A 10,283-nucleotide genomic window follows, 5' to 3' on the forward strand; every position below is an offset into this window, starting at 1 on the left:
AACAAAGAATTTCAACTTTCAACCTTACACGTTCTCGAAAAGCACGAACTCACGACATTACACAATACCGTCAATTTTTCCAAACATAGTTAAGAATTTAGGATGATTTTAAAACCTAATCCAACATCATTAGCTTGTGAGAGACAAGAAAGTAGATTCTTGTAGGGTACACGTGTGGGACAAAAAAGGTCAACACGTGTAAGTAACATTGTACCAAAAAAACATATTATAAAAAAAAAAAACATATGGGAGATGCTGTTTGTCTACCATTAAGGGCATGACATTCAAAGGCTAAAAAAATGCTCATCAAAACCTCCTTAGCCACTCTCCCACTTCCCTTTGTTTTGTTCTCTTTTAGATGGTTCTCTTAATTTCCTCATTTGCCCTACTTCTTTGTCCACTTACCATTTGTCCACCTATATTCGATATCGATCCATCATCATCATCGCTCTAATACAATTTATATCGCTAAAAACCATGTTGACTTGATTCTTCGTTATCAATACAACGTCTTCTGGTGATTAGAACGAGCAACGTGTTAACAGTTGATGAAAAAACACAAACCCTGATCCTTTTTGTACTATCTGCCACGCTTTTCTCCTTAATTATCGATATTATGCAACTGTAACGAAAAATGTTAAATGTAAATATCGATACATGATGGCCTCGTTATTCTCCCGCGACATGGTTACGTTACCTACTCCTTGCTTCTTAAGAGTAAAGATTATCCTCGCTGACCAACACGAGCCTTTCCAACATGTTTTGTCCTCACTCACATGCATCTCAGAAAAATTCCCACGAGGTCACTCAACATAGAAATGAAGTTTCTATAATTAAGTCACTGAAAAAGAAGATGCACCTTGTTAGTATAGGTCAACTTTCAATTCTTCTAAATCTTTCTTAGTCATTCTATCCTTATGATCGCTCTCGTTTAGATATGTCCCTGATTCATCGACATATACTATTAGTTCTTGTAACGACCCAGATCCATCGCTAGCAGATATTGTCCTCTTTGGGCTTTCCCTTTCGGACTTCCCCTCGAGACTTTAAAACGCGTCTACTAGGAGAAGGTTTCCACACCCTTATAAAGGGTGATTTGTTCTCCTCCCCAACCAATGTGAGACATCACAGTTCTTGTTTTTTTTGTTCGTGAATTTGAAATGTTTGACCATTCAAGAAATATTCATTAACTAAACGTATTTGACTCTCCATAGTTGACTTTCCATAACATTAACTAAACATATAATTAATTAAATACATATAAGCTTATAATAACATGAACTTTTTAAAAACTTTGAAAGTTCTCTAGGTCAAAAGAAAAGTCAAAAGTTTTTGTTTGACCATTGACTAAACTAATAATTAAAATTAATCATAAATTTCCCGACAGCCATTCTTTTAATTAGTGTGTACTTTAATTAATTCAAATGCTAAAATTAAAGCCTAACTTTATAATAAAATTAATTTAATTGAGTCTAAGCTTTAGAGTTGGTATCATTTTAGTGTTTAAATTCATAATTAATAAAATTGTTTAGAAAATAAAATAATGTAAGAGAGAGAGAATTTTGTTAATTAAGCCAATTATAAAGTATTTTTGTGAAGGGAATTGTGGATAATTAATTAATAATTATATGGTCAAGTTATGCTATGAAACTTTATATTAATTAATATAAAGTATGGTTTGAATTTAATTAAAGTTGAAAGTCATTAAGCTTAGTATAGGAAGGTCGGTGGTTCTTATTCTTTTGGAGATTAAATAATTTTGAGACTATTTGACTTGGAGGTTATAGGGTAATCCAACTTTACATAAATTAAAATTCTAAAGTAATTTATAAAGTATTTATGAAATATAATAGTTTTGAATGATGTGGTCGGTTTACTTTAGGTGCGTTTGTTTAGAACAAGGGATTTGATTAAAAAATGAACAAAGTTGGTGTAACGCTCGTTTTATATTAAGGGATTTTCATGTGGGTGGTTTGTAGGGATAGTAATTGTAACGACTCATGCCCAAGATCCGGGACTTGATGACCTCCTCTCTGCAACATAGTCACGTTACCTAGTTGTAACGACTCATGCCCATGATTCGGGACCTGATGACCCTAGCATTCTCCTACATCCTTTACAACATAGTCACGGTACCTACTCCTCGCTTCTTTAGAGTAAAAACTATACCCATAGACCAACACGAGTCTTTCTAGCATGGTTTGTGCACATTCTTGTGTATCCTAGAAAATTCCTAAGAGGTCATCTGACATAGAATTTCTTCCTATGGAACACGCTTAACCATTGAGTTTCTAGGATTGAGCCACTGAAAATGAAAGTGCACCTTGTTGGTATAGGTGGTGACTTTTATTTCTTTTAAGTGTTTTTTAGTCATTTTATTCTCAAGATTACTCTTCATTGAGATTTGGTATTGGTTCATTCATATGCCTCTCTTTTACTTGGGTGTTATAGTAGTTTTTACTCTTAGAAGCGACAAGCAGATAACGTTGGGTGTTGAATCCATACTTTGAATACTAGAAATAGGACGTTACGATTATATTTTATATTTAAAACATTCTTAATGTATGTTTAATAACAGGTTGAAATGGATTTATTAATATAATATTTATAAACAATAAAAATAATGATAGTTTCTCATATCTATTAGGGGTGGACTTATATGTTACAAATGATATCAAAATCAGATACCGAGCAATGTACCAGCAAAAACGCTGACCTCGAAGGGGGTGGATTGTGAGATTCACATTGGTTGGAGAGGGGAACAGTAGAGGGTGGATTGTGAGATCCCACATTGGTCGGAGAGGGGAACAAAACACGCTTTGAGGGGAAACTCGTAAGAGAAAGCCCCAAGAGGACAATATCGGCTAGCAGTAGTGGACTTGGACAGACGCGTTTTAAAAATTTAGAGGAGAATCTTATCGATCGAGTATCATTTGGTTCCCTCCTAACAATGGTGGTGGTGTTGGAAGCCTAGTGTTACTCTCCAAATGGATTTGGTGATTTGGTAGGGAAGGGGAGAAGAGATGCTTTGGTAAAGTAGGCTCATTGAGTGGTTTTCTTCTTTTCCAACACTTGGTTGCAATAACAAGATTCCATTTCATAGGATTCCTCGATAAGTAACCAGTTTTAAGGATGTTTTTCCCAAATAATTGTAACTAGGTGTAGGGTTTTTCGAGAGAGAAAAGTAAGATACAGTTTGGAGCTGAAATTTCATTCGAATTTCTTCGTCCGTTAAGTACATCTATTCTAGACTTCTGAATCACTCAATTCTATTAAGAAGCGAGGAAGATCGGAAGGTTCTTGATTTTAGTTTTCATTCACACGTGAGACTTTACTTAGAACTAAGTTCTAAATTTTTAGTATTTTGTTATTGAGAAACTAAGTTGATTCGAGATATGTAGGAAAAATTATGAAAATCATAAAAAAATACGTTGAATCTATGAAAAATGGGATGAATATGGAAGTGTCAGATAGTGATCAGTGGTACGCAACTAAAGAAGGAAGAAACACGTGTCAAGCACTGGGTGATGGTGCGCGGTTGAACAAACAAGTCGTGGGAGATGCATTAACAAATCAGAACTCGATACGTGGCAGGCTAAGAGCGTGCCTATCCACCCACAACGCATGCAGAACCTCCTTGCGCGTGTGTAGGCGCGTGATGATTAAAGGGTAAGACCCCTAGTGCTCTTCATTGATCAAAATTGAAAAGATAGGAAACATGAAAACTTATCAAGATCATCAAACCACTCTAGAGACCTAGAAAACCACCACAGAAACTATGGAGAACAAAGGTAGCCTCCTAAGCAGGTAGCAACCAATATAGTATATGAGGGGCTTTCACTTCCCTTGTCACTCTAGTATACTATGGCACTAAACATGAGGCTAGTTAGGAATGTGTGACTAAATAGTGGACATGTCCTGTGGTTAGACATAGATCATGGGGTAGTTAGTGGTTACCCAGAACAGAGGATCCGTGTTGATCATGCAAGTAACCAATGGAACTAGCGTATATCGAGACAACCTTACGCGACTTCATTACCCGTGGATGGGTTCACCAGCTAACCCCCATGGATGACGAGTAGGCTAACACTCACCCTGTTGTCCCCTACATGGTACACAGTTATTTGAGTAGCACCTCAACCTCGAATACTGGTTACCGTGCGTTGGCTAACTTAAAAAATTTACCCATAACACAGTTTGAACGATTTATAAAAAATAAAAAATAAAAACGTGAAATTTTTGGAGATAAAAAGAGCAAGAATCCAATTTAGGGATGATACCCACTCATTTGAGAATCACTTTAGCTTAAAAAGTTGATATCATCCCAAAGTAGAAAAATCACACAATAAATTTTAAAAATAAAAGAAATTAATTGGAAAATTAATTATTATTTTTTTATTTTATTTTAAGAAGTGGTATTTAAAATTTATTGCTTGCTGACATCTGTAATTCTCCATTTATGAGTATCATATTCATAATTCCAAAGCTTTTTAAAAAATAATTTAATTTATAACTTTACTTTATTTATAAACCATTACATATTTTATTATTATTTTCTCGAACAACTTTGTTTTGATTCATGAATCCACCCATATAAGTATTCCTGTGTAACATGTATGTTAATGTAATTGCCCAATCCCATAGTCAGCAGATATTATCCTCTTTGGACTTTTTCTTTCGGGTTTTTAAAATGTGTCGGGAGAGGTATTCACACTCTTATAAAGAACGTTTTGTTCTCCTCACCAACCGATGTGGATCTCACAGTTAGTCTCGTAAATAATGTATGTCGTGCATCATCATATGAAGAAGGTATCCACTTAGTGGGTTCACGTATATGTGTACGAGACGTGTATAGAGAAGTTTTATGTATCGAAACCGACCTGAGAATGAAATTTGAGACTATAAACATGAAACATAGTTGCACGTGTTTGTATTTTTCGATTCTAGTAATAAGATCACTTACTGCGTGTTTTGAAATACTCGAATGCAAATTAATTAGTATTAAACTTTATGAATGCTAAAAGGCAACTTTTAAAAGAGATACCTTACGTAATTAACCTTTATATCATAATTGTGATCACTTTATAGAAATTTCTTTTATTATTATTATTATTATTATTATTATTATTATTATTATTATTATTATTTTGGCTTATTTCATAAGACTTTATGTCACACCTTCCTTGTAAAGTAATAATATATTATTATTTCATAAGAATATTTAATCTTTGTATTTTATATTTTATAATAATTTACTTTATAAATTAATTACGTAACAACATAATTCCAATAAAAAAATAAGTAAGCATAGATAAAATGTGAGATCCCACGTCGTATTGAAAGAAGAACGAAACATTCGGTGTGAAAATCTCTCCGTCTATTTTAAAAACCTTGAGAGGAAGCTCGAAAGGAAAAGTTCAAATATGACAATATCTGTGTAGTAATGGGTTTCAGTCATTACAAATGGTATCAAAGTTAGATATCGAACAGTGTACTAATATTCGCTTTGAGTATAAATAGCATTTAGTCATGTGATGTCTCACATTGGTTGAACAGGAGAACAAAACATCATTTATAAGAGTGTGGAAACCTTCCCTAGCAGACGCGTTTTAAAGCTTAAGGAGAAACTCGAAAGGAAAAACCCAAAGAGGACAATATCACCTAACGGTGGATCTGAGTCGTTACAAGTCGACTCAGGTATACGAACCTAACCCAAATCAGTTCACAACCAAACATGGTTCATGACCAAACATTTTAAAAATGGGTGGATCTGGATCGTTACAAGTCGACTTGGGTATACGAACCTAACCCAAATCGGTTCACAACCAAACATTTTAAAAGTGGATGATCGTAAACGAATAAACCTCGAAAACTTCCAAATTAAAATTCGAATTTGTTTAAAAATGGAATAATTCTTTTATTTATTTTATTTTAAAAAAATAAAAATAAAAATAATTAAAAAGGCAATAAAAACTTTTATTTCATTATCCAAAAATTGGTAGAATTGCAAAAGATTGAGGAAAGGTGGTGTGTTTACAAAAATGGCAATTCAAGACTTTGCAAACAAAACGCAACGTATCGATGAGTGACACGTAATTTGGTATAAACTCCTTTTTATTTTATTTTTTTGAATTTTCCATTTTGAATTTCAAATCCTTTGCTTTTTCATCCCCACAATAAACAAATGTCTTGAAAAAAGGAGACCAACCAATTAATATGGTTCTCTTTCTCTCTTTTTATTCCCACTCAAAAACTTCATATTCTCTTTATCTCAACTTCATACTATTTCGATTCTTAACTTGCAAGCAACCAAACGTTCATCGATACACCTATAACTTCAGTATAATTTAGATAAATAACCAGAAAATAGCAACTAAACGATACGTAATTTAATCCATTATTGTCATAGTTATAGTTATAGTTATAGTTAGTCTATATCTTGGTTATTCACTGATTTAGGTTACGAGTAAATATTGTGTTACGTGTTGTTGTCGTCGTCAGCCCACTGTTAATAGATATTGTTCGCTTTGGCTTGTTACGTATTGTCGTCAATCACACCGTTTTGGAAACGCATATGTTAGAGAGAGGTTTACATACCCATATAAGGAATGTTTCGTTTTTCTCTCCAACTGAGATGAGATCTCATGTTTATAAACTTGTTTTTGATGAAATTGAAAATGTTATATCTGAAGTTTCAGGAGTGTGACTTGTATACCTCGAATGAAGTTATTGTTAGCCCGTGATATTAGAACTATTGATGAGTCAATCACGAGTAGCTATTTTATGATTTTGTTGATACGAATTGGGCTTCAAAAGAAAACTCAAAAACTTAGTCCATGGCCCAAAAAGAAAACAACTAAAAACCCAAAAAAAAAAAAAAAAAATATATATATATATGGTTCCGAGATTTAATCGAGTCAACTTAACTAATCCAGAAAATAAGGTTACATCTCAATTCTATCGTATTTCATAAGCAGACATACATATAATATTATTCGAACATCATTTCTAAAAATTCAAATTTTATTATAATATGGTTTCAACAATTAAAAAAAAATCTACGCTAATTCATTATTCTAACGCAGCAAAAGAGTATATATATATATATATATTAAGTCGAATGGGAACGAGAAATATAACCCTGTCTCTGACCCCATTTATCTAATGGAGAGTGGGTCCCAGTCGGTAAAATAGACATTTCTACTTATCACCGGACTTAAAGTATTTTGAAGAAAAAAATATGATTAATTCTTGTTCATAACTCGACTTCTACCATATAAAATGAGCCACTTCAAATAGAGTTAATCCAACATAGGCTATAAACCCCCGTAGAATTTCTACAGGTCATCTCGAACCTTCTACGTACCGTCGTCGAATTTATTAATGTTTTACAATTGAGTCCTCTTAAGATTTTTCTTTTTTATTTTATTTTATTTTTGGGCCATTTTCAACCTTAACCAAATAAATATCATATCGTCTATAAATAATTGAATCCATCAAATTTAAGTTATTAAATATATATTCAAAAAAGTAATAAAATCCAAACCTAACAAATATCATTAATCCACAAACCACTCGTGAATCAGTCACGATCGAAAATATACATACTATCGTCCAAGCCGATCCACTAACTAAATACTGAGTCATTTTTTATATTAACTAAAATCGATTGAATCCAGCAATTCAAGTACGTAGGTCCGTATTTTTAAACATTCAAACTCGATCAAATCTCCGAGGGACTACGATAACGCATTTAGTAGAACCATCGAAAGCACGTTGAATCAAATGAAGAATCACCTTGACCCTCTCTATCATCTTCAAGCTCCCACCAACTTCAATCACAGCACAAAGCTTTCCCACAGCCCCAACCACCACCATCTCCTCAAAAACTCCAAAATTCCCAACATTGTTCTTACAAACGTTGTACAAAATCCTCACCGCCTTCTCGTTCGTCAAATTCGACACTCTGAGAATCTTCCTAGCCACCACGGCAACCCCGCCGCCGTGCCGAAGCAGCTCAACTCGTCCCTCAGCACATTCACAAAGGCGGTCCAAGGTGGCCATGGCCAGCTCACACTCACGTGGAATAGAGGAGCTCAAAAGCAGCTCGATGAGGTGGAAAACGGCGCCGTGTTTGACGGCTTTGAAGCGGTTCCGGCCATGTGGGGCCAAGTGGAGGAGGATTTGGAGAGATGGGTTGGTGGCGATTTGGTCGGATAAGGCTCGTGTGAGGTGGATGAAGAGAGTGTCTTGTGTGAAGGTTTTGTGGGTTTGGTCGGAAATGGTGTAGAGGGAGCTGAGGAAGGCTATGGCGGCGGCGCGTGAGATGGAGGTTTTGGTTATGGTGATTATGGAGATTAGGGTTTGGATGAGATTAGGGTTTTGGGTTAGGAGGTGTTTGAGGAGAGTGGTGGGTAAGTTGGTGTTTGAAAGGATTTCTATGGCTTCTTCTATCACGGATTCATCGTTGTTGTTTAAGACGGAAGTTAAGAACTCCATCGACTCAACCTCCTACATTATCACCGACGAGAAATAATAAGAACGAGTTTCGAGTTCGAAAGTAATTTTTTATGAAATCATTTGAAAATCAATTCACGTAGCAATTTTCTATAACGATGCTAAAAAAATTCGATAACTTGAAAAACTTGATCAACTCAAACCGACGTACGAGCGATTGATTAGGTTATGAACTGTTTGAATTGAGTTGGGTTCAAATAAACTAAAATTTTCCTTTCGGGTTTTCCCTCAAGGTTTTTAAAATGTGTCGGAGAGGTTTCCACACCCTTATAAAAAATGTTTCGTTCCCCACTCCAACCGACGTGAACATGTAAGGATGGAGTTGTTGTGAGCATGTAAGCTTGCCTGCAAGTAGAATTTGTTCCTCTCATTTTCAACCACAATAGCTTTCAATCTCTTCAAGCACTCAAGCCTTGAGCTCCCACATCTCATTGCCTCCTTAACAAGCTTCACAACCTCCCCTCTATCAACCTCCCCTTTAGGGGTTGGGATCCGCTCCACCCCGTCGCCCGTGCTGAGACTGCACCACCCTTGAATCAGTCGACGGAGCGTATGGTTCGGCGTCAAATCCAACTCGCTCAGTGGTTGCTTTGTCACGGGGCAGCTCGGGACAACGACATGTCGGTTTTTGTAGGATGACAGCCATTTCTCTATGCTCTCTCTATCGTACGCGATTCCGGTCGAGATTGTCACCGGGTCTCGCATGATTTGTAGAGATATCGGGCATAGAAAGTCTGAAGGAACCTCGACCGCCATGGATGAACCTTTCAACAAAGGTTGCTGTTTTGTGAGCTTGAAGCTGCCATGGGTTATGAGGGTTTTATAATGAGATGGAGATGTGACTGAAGGAGGTTGGGGAGTTTACCCTCTTAAATTCGAGTCAACCGAACCGAAAAAAATGTAGTTGACCGGTGGAGGATAGAAATTGTCAACGTGCTTCATTTTTTGTATTTAATGATGATTAGAGGACAAACGTATTTTTAGATTTATATCTCACGGTTATTAAGAAGTAGCCATATACTGATAGTCCCATTGAATAATTTGTCCAAATTTATCGACCCTAATATCGATTTCATGTAAACTAATTAAGTAGCAATTGAACATAGGCTTATATGTCTAACTAGCAATTGGATTCTGAATCTACGTGTTTTTTTTTTTAAATATCGTGTTATAAAATTGTAAGTCAGATTGTTTTCTCGAGTAATTGAGAAGACCTTTTCAAAAGGAGAGAGAAGAAGTTAATGAAAGTTCAAAAGTCAAGAAGGATTATAATGATCAATGAGGTGGAAAAATGAAATCTTGAAAGGGTACGTCCGCGTTGGAATTAGAATGAAGAAGAAGAAAAAGATATCACGATGTAAGTCTATTATTCCTTGTATTATCGGTGTTGCTGTGTCTTGAGATCTTAATTGTCATGGTTCCGCTAGGAGCAATTGTGAGGAATAGCCATTTTATATCGAGAGTCTGGCCTCTTCTTCGATCTTATCTACAACTTTGCTCCTCAACTCCATACATCTCTAGCCGCTCGCTATAATAGCTTGATTTTCTAGTGGCTTGTACTTCGGGCGGTGTGGTATTGTGATGTCCCACATTTGTTGGGGAGGAAAACAAAACACCCGTATAGTATGGAAACCTTCCCCTAGCAGACACGTTTTAAAGCCTTAAGGGGAAGTCCGAAAGCCCAAAGAAAACCATATCTGTTAGCGGTGGGCTTAGATCGTTACAAGCTGAGCTACAGTGGACTCAACAGTCGACCTAGCATGATT

General features: G+C 35.7%; 1 protein-coding gene across 1 annotated transcript; it reads right to left on the minus strand.

Moving 5' to 3' along the window:
* Positions 1-7,713: 7,713 nt before the first annotated feature.
* Positions 7,714-9,273, minus strand: LOC111784071 (E3 ubiquitin-protein ligase PUB22-like). The gene is made up of 2 exons (XM_023664897.1): positions 8,863-9,273; positions 7,714-8,511 (listed from the first exon to the last, which is right to left on the minus strand). Exons 1-2 carry the CDS (start codon positions 9,271-9,273, stop codon positions 7,714-7,716), a joined length of 1,209 nt encoding a protein of 402 aa, XP_023520665.1.
* Positions 9,274-10,283: the final 1,010 nt, after the last annotated feature.

The sequence above is a fragment of the Cucurbita pepo genome, unplaced genomic scaffold (genome assembly GCF_002806865.2).
Source record: "Cucurbita pepo subsp. pepo cultivar mu-cu-16 unplaced genomic scaffold, ASM280686v2 Cp4.1_scaffold000150, whole genome shotgun sequence".
NCBI lineage: Eukaryota > Viridiplantae > Streptophyta > Magnoliopsida > Cucurbitales > Cucurbitaceae > Cucurbita > Cucurbita pepo.